At 32.0% G+C, this 25,333-nt stretch overlaps 1 protein-coding gene across 2 annotated transcripts in view; it reads right to left on the minus strand.

The window, feature by feature from the left end:
• Positions 1–25,333, minus strand: part of LOC113395501 (probable E3 ubiquitin-protein ligase RNF144A) — a 135,200-nt gene that overhangs the window by 17,854 nt on the left and 92,013 nt on the right. For both annotated transcript variants that reach the window (XM_026633091.2, XM_064217346.1), the window contains one exon: positions 11,237–11,399. In XM_026633091.2, coding sequence (XP_026488876.1) covers positions 11,237–11,399 — 163 coding nt within the window. The remainder of the gene's footprint in view (positions 1–11,236; positions 11,400–25,333) is intronic.

Below are 25,333 nucleotides of genomic sequence, written 5' to 3' on the forward strand. Positions count from 1 at the left end.
CCTGACGACCGACCCCTAAAACGGAAGCGAATCCGCGGGCGACAACTAAACTAATATAATTAACGCATTTCAAATAAAGTTGTGCAAGATGGTTTATTATAAAATTACGACTCATGATCATCGATAATATCGATAGTGAAAACACAACACTAGGGTTCATGAAATTTGATAGAATACAATAAGCAAAATTTAATAAAAGATAATATTTGATGTTTATATTTTCAATATTTCCAAGAATATATATTTCTATCGAGCGTAACGATATAATTCTTAATCTAATAGCAATAGGTTCATAGGTACAAGAATAGCTTAAGGATCAGTCAGTCGGAATGAAACCCGCGATCGCAATTGTAATTTCAGTAGTTCGGGATGGCAATAAAATTATGTTTTTTACAATGATGCTCCAATCTCTCTATATATCTTTTACAATCCCTCACAATCCTCCAATTGTTTTTCTTATGTCAGCTCAATTATTTTTAAAATATTAAATGTTATCCCATAAAATAATATTAACTAAAGTTGTACAAATTATTGATCAATTAATTACAATAATAATTGTATATATTTATAATATATGATATTATTAATGATATAATTAATTATAATATCCTATGACGTAGCACCGTATGGAGGCTAGGGCTAGTCTCGTAACACAATATTAAGCGGCAGGTATAGCTCTATTGAATCGATATGTTAGTTTTCGATGCTAATAATGTCGAGTATCGATAGTTCGACTATTGCCAATCACAACAAAGGTCAAACACTTAGCACAAATCCTGGCAGAATATCCATCGGATCTCTAAGTAATTGAATTTATAAATTCAATTTTCTTATCTCTATTTAAAGGATGAACGAACATTTATATTTGTTCTGTTTCATGCCATTTGTTTTTACTCTACAAGCAATAGCATTAGCAGCCTGTAAATTTCCCACTGCTGGGCTAAAGGCCTCCTCTCCCTTTGAGGAGAAGGTTCGGAGCATATTCCACCACGCTGCTCCAATGCGGGTTGGCGGAATACACATGTGGCAGAATTTCGTTGAAATTAGACACATGCAGGTTTCCTCACGATGTTTTCCTTCACCGCCGAGCACGAGATGAATTATAAACACAAATTAAGCACATGAAAATTCAGTGGTGCCTGCCTGGATTTGAACCCGAAATCATCGGTTAAGATGCACGCTTTCTACCCACTGGGTCATCTCGGCTCTCAAGACATTACTTAATTTATTTGGCTTTAAGTAATAGAATGCATTGACCGTGCCTCTGTAAGTGTGACTCAGATCGTAAAGTATTTAATAGATTTTGACGATTTAAATGTTATTCAAATTTTACACGCTTTAATTACCGTTCGCCTGTTATTATGTCTAGGTAAAGTCTTATAACATTAATTTAAAACGAATCGATTGAACTAAAATTTTCCATCCATCCATTTATGTTAAAAGAAAACAAGTTTTAGATCTAGATATGTTCACTTACAAAATCGCGCGACCTACACATCAAATTATTGGTTCGTCTGAGTTACGAAATTAGTAGGATGAGAAAAGGAAAAACTTCGCAGTTATCCAAAATGCTTTTATCGTCTTCCAAAATATAATATTATATTTTTTCTACTATGAATGAATCATTTATTTAATAATTGTATATTCACTTTCGATATTATTCAAAATTGGATAATGCGGTGGCATTTTTTACAGTGCTCAGTGGCGGCGCTAAGATTGAACTCGTCATTAATAAATCAAATCAAATTATCACATATATATAATTATATACCAATAATTTAACAAACTATATTAAGTAAAGCTACCATTAATCTAATTCTAATATTATAAATAAGAATGTAACTCTATTTGCCTCTCATACTGTCAGTCTGTCTGTTGCTCTTTCACGACCAAACCAATGAATCTTGAAATTTGATGAAATATAGCTTGAAGCAAGCTTGAACTATAGGAAGGACACAGTATACATTTTATGCCGAACACCGGACGATACCTTATACCAACGCTTAAATCGCGAGCGAAGGCTTGGGTGACATCTATGGCTTCGAGTTGCTTCGTTTATATATATTAAAAACATTTTAGTTATTACATAAACACACAAAGATCGTTTTGTGTGTATCATTCATTTACAAATCATATTTATAAGCTACTGTTATTAAATTGATGGAATAATAGTGTCAAATATATATTTAACACTTTATAATTACTTCATGGTTACACACGAATCACGATAACACTAAACGTAATTACTCGTAATTGCTACTTTTATTTGAAACGAACGATGGCCGCTTTTTCGTTCGCGTGGTCTTTGTACATTGAGTTATAATCATGTACACATATTTATTTCATTATTCCCTGCGAACTGTTATAAAAAAAATACAATACATTAATAAACAAGTATATTGTTATATTGACTCAAATTTAAATTCACCTTAGGTTTTTATACTTACGGACACATTAAAAGACAAATCGGTTTTATATAGATATTCGTTTTGGTGCGTTATGAAAGTGTATTATAGTTATGCGCCCTTATAGGGACACGTGAAAACTACACGATGAAGTTTTTTCGTAAACCGCCAACTTATCTTTATTTACAATGTTTATTTTATTATAAATTTATAAATTATATTTATCCTAATAAATACTTTTTTTTAATTATTATTATTATTTTACTGTAATTACCAATTTGCATGCATTTTTTTTTATTTACTCCGATGAAGTACAACTTCTCACTTGCGTTACTAAGTACAACTACAACTTTTTTTTAATATTTCTTTTAGCAGTCACTAGTGCAAATATACGTAATATATGTAAACACAATAGTATATTGATGTTTAACAGTTGAATAAAAACTTCGTGGCTAATTAACTTTTATAATGCTTCGTGCACGTGGATTAAATCCTAACTACAGTATAAAGAAAAAAAAATATTGTTGTAAAAAATAAAAGCGGCTATTGAAATAATGTTTTAATTATGTATGTTCTTGAATTTATAATCGTAATTCGCTACAAAGTAAATAATACACATACTTTACATAAGGGAAATAGTTGTAACACTTACCGGAAAAGAGCCATAAAAATGCTATAAAATAAAATAATAAATTTAAGAATTTATTTTACATAACGAAGTCTTGACCTTATTTCGGTCACCGCGGGCAACCTCGAGGACTAGCCAGGTGTGCAGAATAGATCGTGCTGTGTAGCCACTAAACCACGACGTGGTTTCAGATAATACAAAGAATTCAGGCAGGCAGCACGATGCTGGTACCGTAGACTTAAAACGAAAATAAAGTTATTTCCACAGAAGCACTTTATACGCTGTGTACACAATTTCAACAATAGTGACTACATTGTACGATATCTTTAATCTAAGATTGCTCATCTAATTGTAGCCTTGGTTTTTAGTTTTTAGAATAACCTACTAAGAATAGATTATTAAACGTTCCTTACTAAAACAAAGTAAAGTAATTATTTCATATATTTATTGTCCTTATGTTTTTTATTGTTATATTTATCCCCACACATCTGTGGTCCTTGCCTTTGGTGTATCATTAAATTGTATATTTTTTTAAACTTTTATTTTACAATTAAAAATGTTCAAGTAGATGATAGCCAAAGCAAAAATATAAAACAAAAGAATCTATCATACCTAAAGCGTGAAAACTCGTGATATCAGTATATCATGAATTCAGCTTTTTTTCGGTTTTTGGAAAAGATCACTAATTCAGTTACAAGGCATTAATATATAAGCCACTTGTATGTATATCTTTTATGTGTACCATAGACACTTATTATTATTATCAATACTGATATTATAAATACGAAAATAATTCTGCTGTCTGTCTATCTGTTGCTCTTACACGGCCAATCCACTTAATCGAATTTGGTGAAATATCATTCGAAGCAAAGTTGAATTCAAAGGAAGCATATGGCATACTAATCATTGACGACCAACCTCTAAAACGCGAGCGACGACAACTTGTTATTAATATATGTATAAGATATATTATAATGAATGATAAGAAAACATTCTACACATTTTCATTACAAAAGATTATTCAAACGCAGTGGCGAGCAACGCTCTCGTTAAAAATGTATCTTTTATACCAATTTAATGAAGCGTTTCATGTTAATTGCTGCGATTCTACGTCTGTTATCTATCACGTATAAATAAAGCGAAGACACACTGGGTACAGTTTTATTTTCATCATTATAAATCCGTCCAGGAAAATGTTAGTAAAGAGTATTAAAATAGACATATTATTTAATATGACGGATGTGAAACTGAAACTGAGTTCCTTGCCGGTTATTTACAGTAGAATCTATACTGTGATAAGGTGGCAGTTTTACATTTAATGTAATGTGTTAATTGATCATTAAAAATAGTGACTTATGAATTAAAAAAATCTATACTAATATAACAAATGCGAAAGTAACTCTGTCTGTATATTTCATTCGTAACCATTAAGCTTATGTCAGCATAACGCTTTTCCCGTACGTAACGATTTCTGCTAGGTTAACTCTGCTATAGGCCGCGTAGAAGAAATTCGTTCCAAAAATTAATTATCATTCTAATTTCAAATAAATTCATTAGTTGTAGTCGCAGTTCAAGATCGTAGCGCAAACGATGTATGGTGAAATAGGCAGCAATCACTTGTAATGTTTAGAAAATAAAATTTAGCCTTCAAGTACATTGCGTAATTAATTTTGTTTCGGTTATTAATACGAGTACATACGACTATTATTAAGGCTAATAAAATATGTAATAATAGCTCATATAGTTCCCATAGCGAGGAATCGCTCATCATTCCTTTTAAAATGAACGACTTTGACCTTAATCCACCATTATATGTTCGAGTATGTTCAAATTGTTCCAGATTCTTTTCCGATAATATATATATATATATATATATATATATATATATATCTACCGAGTGAAGACGTAGGTACAGGATCGTAAGAATATGATATTCTCTTTCATCACTGAGAACGTAATAATTTAAAACCCATGGAAAAGATCTACACACGTGTTCTATCGACGTAACTCAATTAAGGTTTAAAAGTTTAATTAAACGCCTACAATAAATAAACTGCGATTAATCTAGAAAGAATTAACTTGAAAATAACATTATATCGTTGTACACTTAGCTTTAAACTCATACAAGAAGCAATCAGGGCGTTGCAAAGCCATGCGTTTATGTTTGAAGCGAGGGTGAGATTACTGATGTGCAGTCACTGATTTAGCAACGATTCAGAACTCCTCATCCGCGGACGCTTGCGCTTCAAGAAGTTACTACCAGTGTTTCGCGATAAAATTAAGTAAGCAATTAGAAAATATTACAAACGTGATACAATAATTAATTTTAGTTAATTTATACTAATTATATAAATGCGAAAGTAACTCGGTCTGTCTGTTGCTCTTTCATAGTGAAACCACTGAACCGAATTTGATGAAGCAAGCTTGACTCTCTTCGGGATGTTTTTAACAAAGTAGGACTACTCCCTGTTGCGTCACAATATATTTACAATAATATTATGTATATTCACAGTAGCATTGATCACTTTGATAAAATCATTGTATGTGCACAAGAAGTAAGGATAAGCTTAGAACGCCAAGTTTCCGACTCCGCAAATTAAATAAATTATTCTTTGGGCAAGGTATCCGCTTCTATAATAAAATTCCGCAGACACTTTTAACTTTGCCATTTCATAGATTCAAGTCATTTGTAAAAAATACATTGGTAAAGAAGGCATATTATTCGATACAAGATTATATTGATGATAAAAAAGCGTGGAGTTAATGCTTGTTGACTTCCAGGCAGGAGACATACATATATAATTGTATTTAACTAACATGACTGTATTTTTAGATGTTGAAAAAGATTAACTACTGAGTTTCTTGCCGGTTCTTATCGGTAGAATCTACATTCCGAACCGGTGGTAGTTTTACTTTAAATAGTTTGTTAAATGACGATTCAAAAGTGCTTGTAAAAGCCTACCTGAATAAAGTATATTTTGATTTGATTTGATTTGAACTCCATGGAAGTAGATATTCCACTTCTTAATGCAAAACACTCGATGCTCGATGAGCATCCAGTAAAATGCGATCAAAGCCACAGGTGACAACTAGTTTTTAATAAAATAGAACTATGAAGTAGAGGTTGTCACCTCTACTTCATAGTTCTGCGCCCCTAGTACGATATGAGTTTTGTTTTATTTACTATCCTATTGTAGTTTTTGACGGACAATGAAAAAGTAATTGAATTGCTTGTATATTGAATAAAGGATACGCGTATTAAGTTATGTATGTAAAATGTTGGATTACCACATAAATAAATAGTCATATATGTCTCATTATGTCTTTCTTGGGCGTATTTTTTATAAAACATTTATCGTCATTAGACCGTAAGGTTATCTGAAAGAGATCGCTCACTTAAGGCTTATCTTAGAACATCTGTTATTTTATTTTATATATTTTACTTTTGTCATTCGCAGTGATACACCTTTAATTATTATTATTAATTATAATTTTAACTCTTACGCCAACAAAAAGCATAATTATTATTAATAATATAACAAGCTTCCTTAAATACACGAAGACATATAATCTCGGACACTACTCACACATATTATGTTGTACTGCGCAACGAAATAACAAAATTTTGTTTTCCTCCACTTAAAAAACTTTGAGCACCACTGCATTATGGAATGAGGTCTTCTGCATGCAAACACAGCACGTCCTATTACATACTTATCCCAGTTTCGTTTTTTGGACATTACGAGTGAAATTTGTGATTTTACTTTTTAACCAACGTTAAATGAAGACATGTTGGTGTCTCTGCGCAAGCCAGTCTGGGCAGGTAGCACCCACTTTTTATATCACTTATGTATTCTACTGCTATTTTTTTGACTCACCACCGCTCATAAACATTGACGCTGTAAGAAATAATAACCATTCCTTACATTTACACCAATGTGCCACCAACCTTAGGAGCTGATATGTTACGTCCCTTGTGATTGCAGTATTGTTGTGTTCTCAACTCAGTTTTGTTGTGTTGCAGTTTGAAGGGTGAGTCGTCCGGTAAAACTACAGGAACAAGGGACATAAGACCTCAGTTCTCAAGGTTGGGCATTGGTGGAGGAATGACTAATATTTCTCAGTGGCCAAAGGTACGCTTACATTTTGACTGGATTTCGTTAGAGAGTTAGAAAAAATATTTAAATAAATTATAATAATATTCATATGAATTAGAATATTTTTTATTTAACTTCATATTTAGATTACATATAGGTTTTTTTTTTCTAGTAAAAAAAGACGTTGATCTCTGAAAGAGGTTTGTCGTTGAGGGTCATACTACGCTTGTCGATTCAAATTATTTTGCTTCAGATCAACGAGACGAAATATAAACAGAAATAAGCTTTGAACCAACGATCTTTGGTCGCGATAGCATTACATCCATCACGACATAAATAACAATAAATACAAATAAATAAACCAATAAATTTCCAAGCCGCCGTGATTTCACTTCATGTTCATATCTACTTATTATTTATTACAGTAATTACCATCATATACGCGCAGTTTAATCAATTTAAGTATTATTATTTTCATTACAAACGCGGCTATAAAAACAATTACAAGATAAATAAAAACGACAAACGGTGTAAGTCTTCTTAAAGAGAACTCTTAGTATATTTTTACAAAAGTTTCTTTCTCGTGTTATTTCCTCCCGGCATCACTTTGCCGACTCTTCTCTTGTGTTCGGAATGGCTTTTTACATTTTTTGATACATAATTAACCTATATACTATCTCTCACTACACTTTTTAATCTATTTTTCAATCTCACGACTTCTGGGTCTTGTCTGACCCTGGCTTTGCCAAATGGATTAACGCGGTAGCCGCGGCTACCGATTAGGAGAAGCCCGGGCAATGAGGTAATCCGTGACACCCTGTACCCAGACTGGCTTTTAGTTCCGGAAGAACCCTGTACTCAAGGCATAAAGCCGTCTAAGATATAACATAAATATTACTTAAGCAATTTGTATACACGAAAGAGTATCCCATCTAAATGAATTTGTTTTAAAATCAAGGATTGTTAGATAGAGAAAAAATGCGCCCCTATTCAATCAAAAATACCTATATAATAACGTTGAAAAAATATTCACCTTTTAAATGTTAAATGAAGGTTTATAATTAAGGCGCGGGGTGCCGCGCTTTTTGGTAGGTATGCTGGCACTCGGCCAGAAATTCCACTTACGGGGGCCTTTGCATACAAGCAATTTCCAACGATAAATAAAAAAGGTCTTTCATTACGGCATCTATTCTGAAAATTTCAAATATTCCAAGAGGAATTCTTGAAATAAAAAGAATTATAACGGAATACAAATATCAACTGCGACGGAATACGACCTCGTAATTACTCAGAACTCAACCGACCGAGCTAAGTCAAAGAGGATTGGCTTACATGTCCAATAATTTCTTTTGAATTCTACACAATTTTCTTGATTTTTTTCCTTCAAAGCAGAAAGGTTATTTATGCGGTCGACTTGAAATGTTCTCTTACACAGAAACGAACATGACACGACGGAATGATTTCATACATTTTTGGACCTCAAGAGTCTTCTCTTTAAACCTTAAATTTTCATTTTGAACATAACTTTTGGCAAAAGTATTCATTTATTTTTACATACATTATACGTATAAGTCATATTTATACAAAATTCTGGTTCTATAAAAAATAATTCATTAGACCAATAATTACCACGCAATGTTTAATTTAAATTCAAATGTTTTATTAAATAAGTTAATTAGTAAACCAACGCATGACTTAAATGCTTAGGCCTCCCTATACATAGAAATAATTATATTCGTTAGGTTAGGTTAGAACGTATTTTTTTATAAGTAAAACTTTAATATTGAGCACGTATGCAAAGAAAAATATTTACGGTTATGATTTTTATAAAACGATATGTTTTTGTATACTAAGATGGTTGTTACCACGAATTTTACATGAAAAAATTCAAATGCCGGACTAACAGTTGAAGTACAACTACCGAAAACTAAGTCTCATTGATCATACTCGCGGTTCGGGCTCGGCCTCTAGTGATTTTCAACCGGACTAACTATTATAGAACAATAGTCTTTTTTAATACAATTACAGTTGGCAACACTGAGATATTTATAATAAAATTAATTAGCAAATTATATCTTAAACAAATATTTTATTCATTGTTAATTATATTTTTTTCTTTTATTCTTATAATGATATAATCTAATATCATATAAACTTTTTTTAATAGGACGGATGAGTTAATTATAATTAGCCTTCTGACGACTTCCCTCCTTGCGTTAGCTGGTATAAATTCCGCTTTAAACAATTATACAATAAGAATATAGGTGCGGGTGTTATGTGTTTTTAAGTAAATGCTATAGGATTATAATATTAGAGATATTATATAAGTTAGGTACTTTATTGGCGATTATTCTAAAATGACGATACTAAATTACCAATTTTTTATTTACCAATGATTTTTTTTATGTGTTCATTTCGTCGTCCTTAAAAACCTTAAAAGCATTTACCATATATAAATAAAAAAAAAATGTATCGTATTCAAATAACAAAACATAGTATACGAACAGATGATTTAATTTTAGTTTCACTTTGGGGATAAAATTCCTTTATATTTAATGTATTACCTACTTTAAAACGATTCGAAAAAAATCCGAAGTAAATCGAGATGAACGTTAAAATAAGGAACGGTTTCAGACTATTGAAGAAAATCCGTATGGCTGTTCATCAATTTATTTCAATGACATAATGACTTATCTTTTGTGACTAATGGATAAAATGGGCGGGAAAAGCCATAATTTACGTTGCCTTACGTTAAATTACGTTGCGTTTGCCACAATTTGAGCTCGTGAACTTCGGACAATACAAAAATGATACGTCAAGAAGTCATTGTTGACAGCCCATCAAGGGTGTTATAAGATAATGCTTATATCTCAGTTCCAATGGATATTGGCGATGGTGACATTTAGCATCAGAAAACCGATTCCACATCACGAATAAAACCTAAAATAAAACGGCTAAGAATAAAGTTATTGGGTTTTACTATCGAGGGTTTTCTTTTCTTTTATGATGTAGGTCCACCGTCCATTGACAATGCTGCTGTAAGAAATATAAACCATTCCTTGAACTGGGATGTTATGTCCCTTATAGTTACACTGGCTCACTCAGCCTTCAAGCCGGACCACAACAATACTGAGTACTGTTGTTTGGCGGTAGAATATCTAATGAGAGGGTGGTACCTAACCAGACAGGCTTGCACAAAGCCTATCGCCAAGAAGGATGGGAAATAAAGTGACATTGTGTTTACGCACACACGTGCTCAGTAAGATATGTTCTGCGTTGGCTGTCTCCCTTTGGAACGGCCGCCCCAAAATCGGTCGAACTGACATCATTCGTGACATCAAATAGAATCCTATACGATTTCTCAATTGATGATTTAAATCCGACTTTCATCTTAAACTAAGACACCCATTGTGACGCAAATACGCAGTCATTGATACCAATATACAGTTAAGCACCACTTTGAATAACAGTATGAAAATATGTACATACGTCTTCTTTTATTTTGCAATGTACGAATAAAATCCTACTTAACTTTGAACATTTCTAAAGAAACTGTCGTCATTCAAGGTAGTTTTCCTTTGTTTTTCGTAAAACAAGGCCAAGGCTGAGAGCTAAGTATACTTTAAAACAATGTAATTACTTAGAAGCAGTACATTGTCAAAGTAAAAATAGATTTTCGTAGATGCATGGTTACTAACCGCAATTTTAAATTACTAGTCATAAGCCGACGATTTAAATAAACCACAGTATCGGCGCTTTATGCGACGTTTATTTCATTAAATGTGAACTTTTAATTATGAGGTATCATTACATCTGTAGTAACATTATAAAAGCGAGAGTAATTATGTCTGTTACCTCTTAGCGCTTAAACCGTTGAATCTATTTAGGTTATTAAGACTTCGTACTTTTTTTTATTTCACACCTCGAAGGAATAAAATGATGGGTGACGATTTGTACGTAATAGAGGTAAAGTTCTTTTAATTTCGCGCGGGTAAAGCCGCACGTTCGGCTAGTAAAGTATACTTTACCTATTATTCGTTTTTTTTTCATATGAACATATAATTACAAAGACATATAGCTAAATATTATATAGCATTCGTACATACCGTGGTTAAGCCGGAACTTGAGATGTTTCTCCATGACGGAACATGCGACGAGGGACGAGATCTCGTCCAAAGCCAGCGCGGCGCCAGTTGAGCAGCGATCATCGGGACAGGAAACTTCATACGCGCCATTACATACTTCGAATTCAACGTATGCTTTCATACACTGTGGACAAAGAAATATTTATATTAAACTTTTGTTTTATCCTGACTTCAACTTAAGGCCTTAATTACTTACAAATAAAAATTTAAAAATAGTTACTATTCAAATCAAGACCGCGTCGACCCTTGTCCCCTATATATACTTAAAATATATTTGATGTAAAAGGATCAAAATTAAAAAAAAACATGTGTTAATAGAGACACTTTTTTGTATTACTCACTATTTTAATTGTAATATATACGAAACTAATAAACATAATACTTATACTAGAAGATTGAGCGTGTTTAAAGGTTATTACGTAAGAAGCTGTGCTTCGCTCTATCACTCGCTTTAAATTTAGACTGTTGATATGACAGGCGTGAATTTCATGTCTTTGTACATGTATTAGTATAAACGTATACGCGGTACGCCACCGTAAAATCGTAAATAGCGATAAATCCAAGTGAATTTCAGTTAAACTAGAAAAATTCAAACCTAACCTAACCATAAAATATAGAAATGTTGTACGTTTTATTGTAGTCGAATCAACTTTAATAATCTTTCGACAGCTTACAATATCGCTAGATAGATTATAAACTAACGGTATTTAAAATTTTAGTGCGATATTTAATAGCACCGAATATTTACTCGAGAATTTTTTAAGATAATTTATTAAATAATAAATTCTTATTCATAAAACATTTGTGGTTTATGATCTATCGTAAAAGAGAAACAAAGGAAAACTGACCGTTATATGTGTGCGTGTGTGTGACGATATACGGAAAAGTTAGAACTTTATATTCATCTATACATTCATGAATATCGCTGAAGTAGAAATGGATACGGTTTGCTCAATGACGAAAGAATTCCATATCAAAGATACGCGTTTTATTTTATTATTTAAGAAATGGCCTGAACTCTCCAAGTATTATTGCCTATAACCGTTTGATGCTCACTGTGGTTGGCCAGTGGTTACTTTAATATTTTAATATACTAAGACTGAATATATTTTCTTAAAACATAATAATACTATTACTATCTTTATTAGATACCAATATGATACCAATATGATTATAATGCCGACTTATATTGCATACGAATACCCATATTTCTATATATTTTTAATCGCGAAACTTAGATTGTGATAATATCTGATAATAATTGATAGATATTACATTAATACAAATTAAAGGTACGTTACAGCTAAAACACGGACGACAAGTGTGGAAAGACAATAAAATAAAAAATTCGTAGCCGAAATTCAGCCAAACAAATCAGCCAAGTGATGGTCAATCGTCATGGTTGATAAATGATAAATATTGTAAAAATAACAGCGCCTAATGTTCCACCGGGCAGACTTTTCTTGAGAAGGCTTGGAGCTCATTCCAACACAAACACGTGGCAAATTTTCTTAATGAAAATTCAGCGGTTCTTGCCTTGTTTTGAAACCGTTACCACTGGGCTTCGCTTCGCTTGGGCTCGGCTCTAATAGACGATGGCGCTATAAATACGTTACCACTTCACCGTACAATGGGTTTAAAACTATAAACTGTTTCGTACTTTCGGATCTAAATCCATGTCCAGTATAAATTACACTGGTACAACCCCTCATCCTTCAAACAGTAACACACCTTGTAAACCACTAAGATTATAATTGTAGTCAAATTAATAATTGTATCGCTTTAAAAAAAAAAAAAAAATGCTTAATTTAAGCATAGACACATGGCATGATGACAAAATTATACGACCGGTTTAAAAAATAAGAGTTGACACTTGAAAATAAAACCGGAGTTACAAAAAAAACCGGTATTTTAATTTTAATATCTATTCAGTATATATACAATACAATTCTTCTCCACTAAACTGATTCGGTTTGTGGTCATTAAAGCCAAATTCACAATCGAAATAAGAATAAATCATTATTCAAAATAAATTTAAAATATTAAATAAAAAAATTTACTTGAAGATACCATCCACGTCGACTTTGTAGTGCACGCATTTCAAGATAAAATTTTATAAATTTAGTAAATTAATATGAATCATTGTTAACCCTGCATAATATTTTGGACCATATTAGAATGTAGATTCTACTGAGAAAAACAAACAAGAAAATCAATAGTTGAGCTTTACAAATATACAAATTTTCATACAACCAAATAATGTGTACACGAGCCAGCAAACGCTCAAACCATGAATCTTATTCAGTAATATATTTAAATACATTACTGACTGATCTTTATAAAACAAATTTTGAACATTTAATATTTTTTTTGGACTAGCAAATGGGCCACCTGATGGTAAGCAGCCACCAGTGCTTATAGATATTGGGACCGTATTAAATCATTAATCATTCTTACACAAGCAACGCGACAAAATCGTTGGAAACTGAAATGTTATATCACTGGATGACTCAACCCTTTCAACTGGAACACAACATTACTAGTATTGATGTTTGGTGCAATATAAGATACAAGGATAGTACATAACCAGAATATCTTATACAAAGTCCTATCATCCGGTAGATATAGAGTTAGCCTGTGCTAGAAAATACATTTATATATGTATATATCTCCCCAACTTGACAAATATATTTCCTTCCCAATTCGATGTATCACTTTCGTAACACGTACAATCATAGCAGTATTATTTATAAGAAAATACATGATTTTCTAATAACCTCTATAATAAACGTAAGTCACGTTTTACATAACACATCATAAATAATATTAATCAGATAATCGTGTCTGCTAATTGCATCTTACATACTATCTCATGTGACTGCCGTATACCGTTTATGTACATATATAAACGTCATATTGTTTTCCTTCTCGATTAGAGTTATGTATTCAAAGCCGAGATGGCCCAGTGGTTTGAACGCGTGCATCTTAACCGATGATTTCGGTTTAATTGTGTTTTTGTGGCTTAATTTGTGTTTATAATTCATCTCGTGCTCGGCGTTGAAGGAAAACATCGTGAGGAAACCTGCATGTGTCTAATTTCAACGAAATTCTGCCACATGTGTATTCCACCAACCCGCATTGGAGCAGCGTGGTGGAATATGCTCCAAACCTTCTCCTCAAAGGGAGAGGAGGCCTTTATCCCAGTAGTGGGAAATTTACAGGCTGCTAATGTAATGTATTCAAAGTATTTCATTGTTTTATTTACATACTTTTACTATTTTTGCATTGAGTAAGAACAAACATCCAAATGTCTATAATACTAGAAGGATGTATTTAATTTTGATATTATATGATTGTGTGAATTTTTAATTAGATATTATATGATTGAAATATTTTTCGAAGTAGAGTTTCAAAAAACGCTACGAATCGGAGGGATGTTAATAAAATTCGGCTTATCCTGAGTCAACATGAGAATGTTATTCGTTTCGAGAAATTAATGATTGAAACTTTTCATATACACGATATTAAAATAATACAATAAACAGTATTTGCATAACTAGAACAGATCTACCAAGATCGATGTTTTCACTTCAAACGTCTGCAGTGAAATCATATTAATAATTAATTGAATGAGTAAATACGTTGAATCGTGATGTCTATTTCCCTTGTTCATATAATATTATTTATTTATTAAAACACTCCGGAGATTGGAAGTATGATTATTATATACTCATTGTCAAAAATCTTTATTCAATACAGAAGTATTACAGTTACTTATTGATAATCAAGAAAAAAAAAGCTACCACAAAGACACATCTCAGATTTTAGAAGTTGATTTTATAATGCATTTTTTTATTCCTATATTACTCGTATGTGCATTTGGCTCGTCTTTGAAACTAGCATCAGTAGCCGCAAAAAAGACAGAGGAACAATATTATTTGCATTAAGAATGGCTGTCCAGAACAGACTTTTTTTTTAAATTGGCTAGCGGACTGGCAGTTGGGCAACCGGACGGTAAGTGGTCACCGGTGCCCATATACATTGGCAGCTTCAGAACTTTTCCTCACATCGCTAATGCGCCTCCAACCATGGGAACTAAGATCTTATGTCACTAGTGCCTGTAGCTACACTGGCTTACACGCCTTTCAAACCAGAACTCAACAATACTAAATATCACTGCTTGCCGTAGAAGATATGACCGAGCTTGCACAAATCCCTATCGTCGCATGACTAAGATACAAAGATTCATTTTTATTTATTTAGACAAAATATTCATACTAAACAAAGTCACGGGCACGCAAATATTTGTAATTAAATATGTAGATCATAAGTCCATCGAAATAAATCGTAATAAGATGTTAATAATTGAAGTTAATATTAGACATAATGACATCGCGCAAAGTTCTTAAAGAAAATATTATTTTGCATTAATCATCATAATACGACTATAATAAGCAAAAATAACTATATATTTGGTATGGTACGGTTTTTATAAAAGATTTTTCACGATAAACAATTTAAAGAGATAATTATATACAAAGTACAAGACGTGGATATTACAATATTGTAACTAGCTAGTTAATAAATACATATTAAGCTTATAAATTAAGAGATTAGATCATCAATTGTTTAATATTCAACAGTTCGAGACTAACGCGATATAATCTCTGTATTATCATGTGTGTAGAATTAGCATAATATATATTATATATACATACATACCTAACATATAATAGAGTTACCAATTACCGAGATATATCTCGCTTAAATTAAAATAAATATATTAATAAATCTATATATAAATAACGATAACATTTGAAGTATTAACAAACATTTATATTGATCGTTATACACAACAAATACTTAACACATTCCATGCTCAAACAAATCTACCTAATCTATTAAATCTATTTAATATTATATTCTGATTTATGTGAATTTTATTGTAATATATTTAAGAAATTTTTATTCGTTTTACAACTCCTTAGTTTTTAGAAATTCGTCTATTAGTCAGAAAACTGTTTGATTACCAACAGAGATGATAATTTTTTGATAAAGGCAAATTAATCACAATGTTTGTCAGTGACTAACTGATAACTTTCGCCTTAGAAAATGGAAATGGAATTCGATTAAAGATAAGGCACATCATACACTGATACACCGCTTACTATGACATCTAAGTGATTAAGTATCTGTGGCAGATAATATAAGAGTTAATTCATCCTTAACGGGGCAGACATCCATAATGCTCTTTATTACTAAACTACAATCGCATTTCAAGACGAAACATCTTTGTATACGACGACAGTTCAACTTCATGGACCAATTTGAACTGTTTTTATTTATACTTACTATAAAAAAAAATACGTTTTTGAAATTTGCCAATGACGATAACGATAATTTGCCAATGCCAATAACGATATTAACTTAAATATTTTGCCTATTAAAGCTAATATGTAAATATAGGTTTCAAAAATATATTTTTAAAACCGTAAAAATATTAAATATATAATATATTAACCAGAATAATTAGTTAAACTTAAAACTCTTGAATAACTGTAAATATTTAAATAAAAAACGGCTATATAATAAGATCATTAGAAATTAAATATCTTTTGATATTTTCTTTTACCATTCTAAAGACAAATATCAAACGTCTCGTTGTAAATATACGAAGCATTTACAAAAGGCAATTGTACAATTTAATATTCACAAAAGACAATTCTCTCGTGCACATTGTAGTCGCGTGCAGCGTGCAGTTAGCCGGAAGCGGTAATGTCTCAAATTATCCGGTAATATGTCGGTAATGGGGTTAAGTCTGGCTAATCTTGCACTAAAGTCGCTTTCATCGCGAGATCAGTAATTTATTTAAATATAAACTCGTGTAATGTTTTTTTTATTTCATGTTATGTAAGTCTTTGTTTATGTTATGGTGCGCTTAGACTTATTCATTTCGTAAATTCAAGTATTAAAAACCGACTTTAAGCCGATACCCTTTTATAATAATTCCTTATATGTTATATATGATTATTGAAGTAAATGTCGCATACATCTTACTGACATTTCATCGTTCAGCGGTGAGTTCCGAATTTGTCATTACCGAATAGCTGAATACCGCTGAATATGAAATAAATTTCAATAAAATTCTATCGATTAATTTTCAAGTGACGTATGTATTTACAGAACAAATTTTGCAAGTATTTTGAACTCTTCTTATAAATTATATTTACTATTCCTTCAGATAAAATGTTTTTTTTTTTTATTTAATTTAGTGACGTGGTTATCAACACGTTAGAATGCGTTGTAAATAATAATTAAAATAATGTAACTTTAATGACAGGTTGGACGCTTCATAACCAGTTACTGATTTATGTAATGTATGCGGGTTAAACGCAATTACATTCTAAATAGCCGCTCTTAAATTAAAAATAAGTTTAGCTTAGAATAAAAACAATTAGTTCCTTCACTCCCGACAATGAGATGAATTTTATAAATAAAAATTAAACTTAAAATTTTCCATTTTACTTGGCGGCAGGGCTCTGTGCAAACCAACCACAAATCAGCAATATTCAATACTGAGTTGAGTTATGTTTGAAGGGTGAGTGGTCCAGTGTAACTACAGGCAAAATATACATTTAGAGGTTCATAGCGCATCAGGCATCAGGTTGGTAGCACATTGAAGATAAGGGGGTGGTTAATATTTCTTAAAGTGTCAATGTATATGGGTGACCATACCATCAGAAGACAATATTGGCAGATTGCCAAAAATTTTAAGGCTAAAATATTTTTTTGTCACTAGGTAAGCTATTGCCATTCAGACATGCATTACTATAATATTTTAATCCATTACTAACTTACTATAATCTTATATAAAATGTAATCAAGTTTGCAAGAATAATAACGAATCGTGGCAATATTCTATTATCGATTCGCGTTGAGTCTATACATCCGTTAAAATATTCAGAGGGTTAAGAGGACTTGGCCTTCTAAAGACTACGAAGTCTTCGAACAACGGTAACGGAACGGTAATTTGTCATAGTGACCTTACACAGAAACGACTAAATCTTTATTGGATTGCTCTATTGAAAATCTATCTGTAGTTCAGTGAGATTTACTTAATAAGATAATAATAATGTAATACCTAAATATTCGCACAAAACATTAGTCGCCATTTTCCAAACAGTCACGTAGATTAGTAACCGGTACAAATGCTAGTTATTCAAACAGATTTACGACATTCAATTAAATCTCTACCAAAGAGAACAAAAATAATTTTAATTAAATAATTCTAATCACAGAAAATATTTTTACAAAAATAAGAGTTGTAAAAAAACAACGATCTCATTTTCAATATTTCTATTACATAACATGTTTAGACAGACAAACTATATGTATCAATACGTAAAATCACCGTCCGCGAGTACAGCAGCCGAAAACAACACGCATCCAATCTGAACAATGGATTATATAAAAACGACTGGAATGAAGAACGAAAAATGGCACATTATTCGAAATAACCTGCAGTGTACTTGACATTACGGTCAGAAATCGAAATACCGGTCTTTTTAAACGACCGGAAAAATTGCTTTTGAAACCAGTAATACGAGTGGAGTTGCGGTTTCTGACGTGTTGTTGTGAAGATTTTACGATTCAGGGTTTTGTTTAAACAATTTATGTTAACAAAAGAATTAAATATTTGCTTTTAAAATTTTATGTAACCACATCAAAGGTAAGAAATGTATCCAACATTTTTTTTTTAAATTAGGTAATATATCTGCGTTTATATTCAAAATAACATGTTGAATATAGAATTTTAGATCTTCTTCGTTTTTTATAAGTGGGTTAAAAAGCGACCTCAATTGCAGTTGACCCTAACGGGATCCAAAAACAAAAGATCTCGGAACATATAATTAACGTTCCCGTCGTGATGGTCTTGTAAATTAGATTGTCAAGTTTAAAGTCTAAATTTGTGATAATTGTTAGTTTACTTTAAGCGAAAATGGTTTCACGTAAGCCGTCGTGTCACTTTAATCCGATGTTAAATAAAGGCGACAGCCAGATTCATAAAGATGAACTCAACAGTTTGTAGCGCAAAAAAAAAAAAACAACTAGACTCCTTTAAGACCCTTTTGAATCCTTGCTAACTAAACTAGTACCAGGGAAGCATAATCATGTAAGAGTCAGGCAGTGGTTTACCGGTACACACGCACTTACCCAGATCTACATATAAGGCTAAATAAAACGTTTGACGTAATTTTCAATGCTGTGTGCGCCACACTATACGCTGGAATTGTATAAGTGTGCATTGGAGACCAGTTGCAAAAACCACTGCGTTGTAATGTTCTCCTGGTACTTGAAACATTACGAATAGCGGTTTTGTAAGTTTAACCAATATAAATAAATATGTTTGTTTTTAAAGTTATGTGGACGTTCAGTTTATTCATTATTATTAAATATTAATATTATCTTATTATTAATTATTTTAAATATTGCGATTTAATATAACGATTATTATTATTTTTTTAATTTATAATACAAGTTAATTGAGTTCCTGAGCCTTGATTGCTTAAAGGTCTGCATTAAATAAATGGTGTTTCGCTTCCGGTTGGATTAAAAGTTAAAAGGCTATCCTAAAATCTTTTCACTAACTGGTACAGCTTGTTACAGAGGCTATATTCACCCAATCGCTTAACATTCCTATAACGATTACCTTTAGCTTTATAAGTTAAAGTTGGTGACGTTTAAGACTGGGTGACGTATTTTTTTAAGGACGATTTTTCTGCAACAGTAAGGATTATATGAAGAATAGACAAAAAAATACACTAGGAGACAAAGAGAGAGCAGAAAGTGCACTTGTGTTTTACACACACACACACACACGCACTATAATATATCCCGCGCAGTTGGCAGTCGGCTGACTTGAAAATGCCCGCTGCTATTATTAAGGAAAAAAAGTGTCTTTTATTTTTGTATTGCTAATAAAAGTTATTGTAGAGTTACATTGCGTGTGAGATACGTGTCGGATGCCCTAATTAATATAATTGTAACAATTACTGAATAACGGCTTTGTAATATAACGTATTATTTAATATAACCTAACAAAACAGGTAGGTATGTAGAGGAAGGTTTAAATCTAACAGAATTAAAAATGGGAAGAGTAAATCATGCTTATAATGAACATAATGTTGCAAAACAAGATCGATATAATTACAGATATTTAGTTTAATCACCAAAAATGTTCTAAAAATAAAAAAACGCCAACAGACTTCTCGACGCAGATTGTTTTGATCGCTTGACAACGAAAGACGTTGAACGGGGATTGTCTCGTTTCGAGAGACACGGTTCTTGCAGAAAGAGGTCGCAGAGAATGAGTAGAACCTGTCTGCGCTAATCTGTTCCAACGAGCAAAACGAAGGAAAAAGACGTCGATAGTGATTTCAAGATAGTTACAAGGTTAACATGACAATGCAGAGCTAAGCCGAGACTGCTAAAGTGTTCAGTACCCTATTACAACATCGCTTGATAAGAAAATTAATTTATTTAGAAGTTAGAATCAAAATTTACACTGATTTTCTGATATTACTACGTGTCACAGAAGGGCACTGTGGCATTTGTGCAAAATGTAAAATTAATTTAAATACCACTTCTCGCTATTTATATTATTTCCTTATATACCAGAACCGTTTCTACATAACACGACACTCGAGTATATCAATTTGAATTTATGTACATAAACTTGAAATAAAAGGATGACTAAACAAAGAGGCGTCAAGTTGAAATATGATTGAATATTTGTATCCTTTACGATGTCGGTAACATTTCTAGTTTATTTTGTATTTCGCGTTTGTTCAATCGATTTGCAGTTTATGTTTCAAAGAATTTGTTACACTATACTGTAACACGGATTATTTTTATATTATTTCATTTTTAAATATTGTTCCCTATTCATGGAGTTTTTATATTACTAATATATTGATATACGTATGTTAATTAGAATACATAGAATTAATCCTCATTTTTGATTGAAAAGCATTGTGTGCGATTGACAACATGAGCGTGTCGTCCTAAACCAAAGGTATTCCATATTAAGGAGGAATGACGTTAGACAGGCGACCGGCCATGACAGTTTTATTTTTTATTTTTAATGGAAATAATTGTCAAAGGTACACCTGTAATTATATGACATTAACTCTAAAGTTTGATCAGTATAATACGGACGGATAATATTATCCATGTTTTATGACCGTGAAAATGCAATCGCATTATAATTAATATATGATTATTATTATATTATTATTAATTTCATGATTTTTATCTCTTTTTTTTTTTAATACTTATTAAACAGTATATTTCGCATTTACGAGTAGTACAGTTCACGTAATACTTCAACAAATCATTAAAATATTAAAAATAATTTATAATTGTACTATTAACAGGTATATTATTTATAAAAGAGAATTTACATTTGAATCACTTCAGAGTATTCGGTAGGAGGTTGTACAACAGTAAACTTTCCGTAACAAAATTTTCAAAATCTTTTAAATTAATTAAAACTCTTTCATGATCCAATCTAAATTCAACTAAACAAATATATTATTATGTTATGTAAAACTAAAATAATATTATATACATATTCACATCAAATGTTTAGCTCGTGTAACTAACTAGAATAAAAGCTAAATGTGATAAAAAAAGAAACAAAATAAAATCGAAATTAATAGTTAATGAAACAATAAAGAAAACCAATTATTATATTATTATTAATAATTATTGAGGTGCAAAATAAATAAATGAATTGTTTGCGTAAAAATATATATGTAATAATATAAACCAACGTAAGTATATAGAACACTTTTGACACACCGCATAGGTGGGCCGACCGTTAGGGCGTCACGATAGCATGCGCGAGGGATCCCGTGACGCCCCCGAAATGACGCGAGGTTACCGCTGGTTTTCTTTATTACGTTTGGGTATTCCAGTATACAAGGGCGCACTAGGCGTCCTCGGCATCGGCGAGTCCCATATACCCCGTTTCGAGCAAGATTAATAAAAAAGGGAGATGGGGCACGACGGCATAAGAGACCATCATAGTGTTTGCAGTTTTGGTATAGGTTTACTCCAATAAATGCCAACACATTTTTCACAGTTAAATTAGCAGCCTGTAAATTTCCCACTGTTGGGCTAAGGCCTCCTCTCCCTATGGCTAGAACGCGTGCATCTTAACCGATGATTTCGGGTTCAAACCCAGGCAAGCACCACTGAATTTTCATGTGCTTAATTTGTGTTTATAATTCATCTCGTGCTCGGCGGTGAAGGAAAACATCGTGAGGAAACCTGCATGTGTCTAATTTCAACACATGTGTATTCCACCAACCCGCATTGGAGCAGCGTGGTGGAATATGCTCCAAACCTTCTCCTCAAAGGGAGAGGAGGCAAAAAATATTATAAATGCGAAAATAACACTGTCTGTCTGTATGTTGTTCTTTCACGGCCAAACCACTGACCCGGATTTGATAAAATTTAATAAGAAGCATGTTTGAACTCCTAGGAAGGACACAGGCTACTTTTTTTCCCTAACACTAACCTAACACGAGCGAAGCCGCGAGCGACGAGTGTAATATATACATTAAAAAAAACGCTTGGGTACGCGTATTTCTTCATGTTTACAAAAGCGATGACAATACATTACGTTTCTAGGGTACTAATTTATGTAATTTATAGCGGTTGTAAATAAATCAAAGCGACATAATCTTGTTTTATTTTTGTATGAAAATATTTATCCTTTATATTAACGATTAACTTATTGCAGTATAGTCAACATATGACGTCAGCAATTTTTATTTATACGTCATCAGTCTACAATTACGAATCATATACCTTATTTGTAGATTGGACTGTTTAAGTCAATCGATTGTCTACGACGCAGTAAAAATAATTATATTCGAAGATTAATTAAATGCGTCGGTGTGACGGGAGGATTTTCATCTCAACAGCGAAGCCTTAGGTTTTCTATTAAAGTTCCACTTGCCAATGAATTACGTAAACACGGCTATATTTATTGATACAACGTTTGTTTGTTCAGCGTTCAAGATCGTCGGTAATTTAAACAAGTTGCCGTATCTATGTAAACGGTTTCTTCTTTCCGACATTAAAACAATTTTACGAATAATTTAATTTATACAAATTGGTTACTGAATAATTATATTTTAATATTTTTTATTTTATGGAAAAAAATAATCTTATGTGAAGAATTGCTTGAGGTTATTGAACCACATGAGGCATGAGGAGATTGATTACAAAAAATTCAAACAGATTGCTGCGTTAATAGAGAATTTTAATCCGCCGTCGAAGAGATGAGCTTTAAACATCAACCGAAGCACGAGACCTTTCGGTAAAGTCTATCTCGGCTAATATATTCAACAAAACCGTCTTTATTAAATTTTAATTTTTACTAAATGCCGTCTAAGCACTGAACTATACTCCGTTTAATTCGTAGAAGACGCGGACGTAGCCGCGAAACAATTTCATAGTATACCAATATTTACAGTATTTGAAATGGATTCGCGTGCACGAGTAGTAATAAATATCAGCAATAATTATCGTATCGATAAATAAATGTCGTTAAGGTTGGAGTACATTATACATGCGTCATGTCCATGAATGCGTAAATAGTGATGTGAACTTAACACGAATGATTTTGCATAGCAATGCCTCCCACGTTACGAACAACGTGACAAACGGACGAGCCAACTAATAGTATTAAGTTAAGCTTCTGCCATTTCTTGTTTATCATTGTATCTACATATTGATATATGTACGTACTTGATTGTGTAGGCGTTGTTGATGGTTTCATGCCATTTTAGTAGCATGTTAGTTAGATTATAGGGATGCCTATAGTCGATATCTTTGGATTCGAATTCTAGGCCTGACATTCAGACAATCATATAGAGATCTAGTGTTTATATGTTTACTTTGAAATAAACATAAATACAATCACTTATTACACAGTATTATTTACGGCAATTTATACCCCTTATATTTAACAACGTAAATATGACATAAATATCAGTGAATATTCCACAGTTATTATACACATTCATCGCCATCATAATGTTCAAAAATTCAACTTAAACTAAATAACCAAAATACACTAATACCAATAGTTTGTAAGAGATTTATAATGATTTTTATATTAAGTAACTATTTTATAAATCTTAATAAAATTCATTTGGATAATAATTTTAGTTTCACTGATAAACAGAAGTGTATATTGGACACGCTGGATAGTAACTGATGGAAATTGAACATCGACTGCAAAGGTTAAGAAAATTTTGATGGCCATTAAGACTTGGGCGAACAACATAAGGGAGAGTTTTAGGTGTTTCTCTGCTAATTTGAAAATGGCCCATTCAACACTGTCCGCATCATATTTCTTTAGTATTTGGAAAAAATAAAATTGAAGATATTTATAAACGAAATGTGTACCGTGAATAAGCCGCACACCCTTTTCCCTTTATTTGTGAGTTTTTATTAAAAATCGCGACAGGGGACTGTTATGTTGACGACCTCCGTGATCCTAGTGTGTACACCGGTTTTCATGGGTACGCCACACCGAGGTCCCGGGTTCGATTCCCGGCCGAGTCGATGTAGAAAAAGTTCATTAGTTTTCTATGTTGTCTTGGGTCTGGGTGTTTGTGGTACCGTCGTTAATTCCGATTTTCCATAACACTACAAAAGTGCTTTAGCTACTTACATTGGGATCAGAGTGATGTATGTGATGTGGTATTATCATACTGGGGATAATATTGTAGTGATTTCAATTAAACTTTTAACAAGAATCAAGGTGTATTTCTTATAATATCTAATGTCGACAAGAATTAGGTCGCGGACAGACGTAATTTATCAAATAAAAATAAACGGTTACGCATGCGCCGAGTTTATATAAGAATAGCTTTAATATGACATGACATTAAACGTGATTTACTTTTATCTTAACTGTATCATATTACATTGTATAATGTTTTGCCAATAACTTATAACATTAATATACGATATCAG

Source organism: Vanessa tameamea, chromosome 16 (assembly GCF_037043105.1).
Source record: "Vanessa tameamea isolate UH-Manoa-2023 chromosome 16, ilVanTame1 primary haplotype, whole genome shotgun sequence".
In the NCBI taxonomy this organism is placed as follows: Eukaryota; Metazoa; Arthropoda; class Insecta; order Lepidoptera; family Nymphalidae; genus Vanessa; species Vanessa tameamea.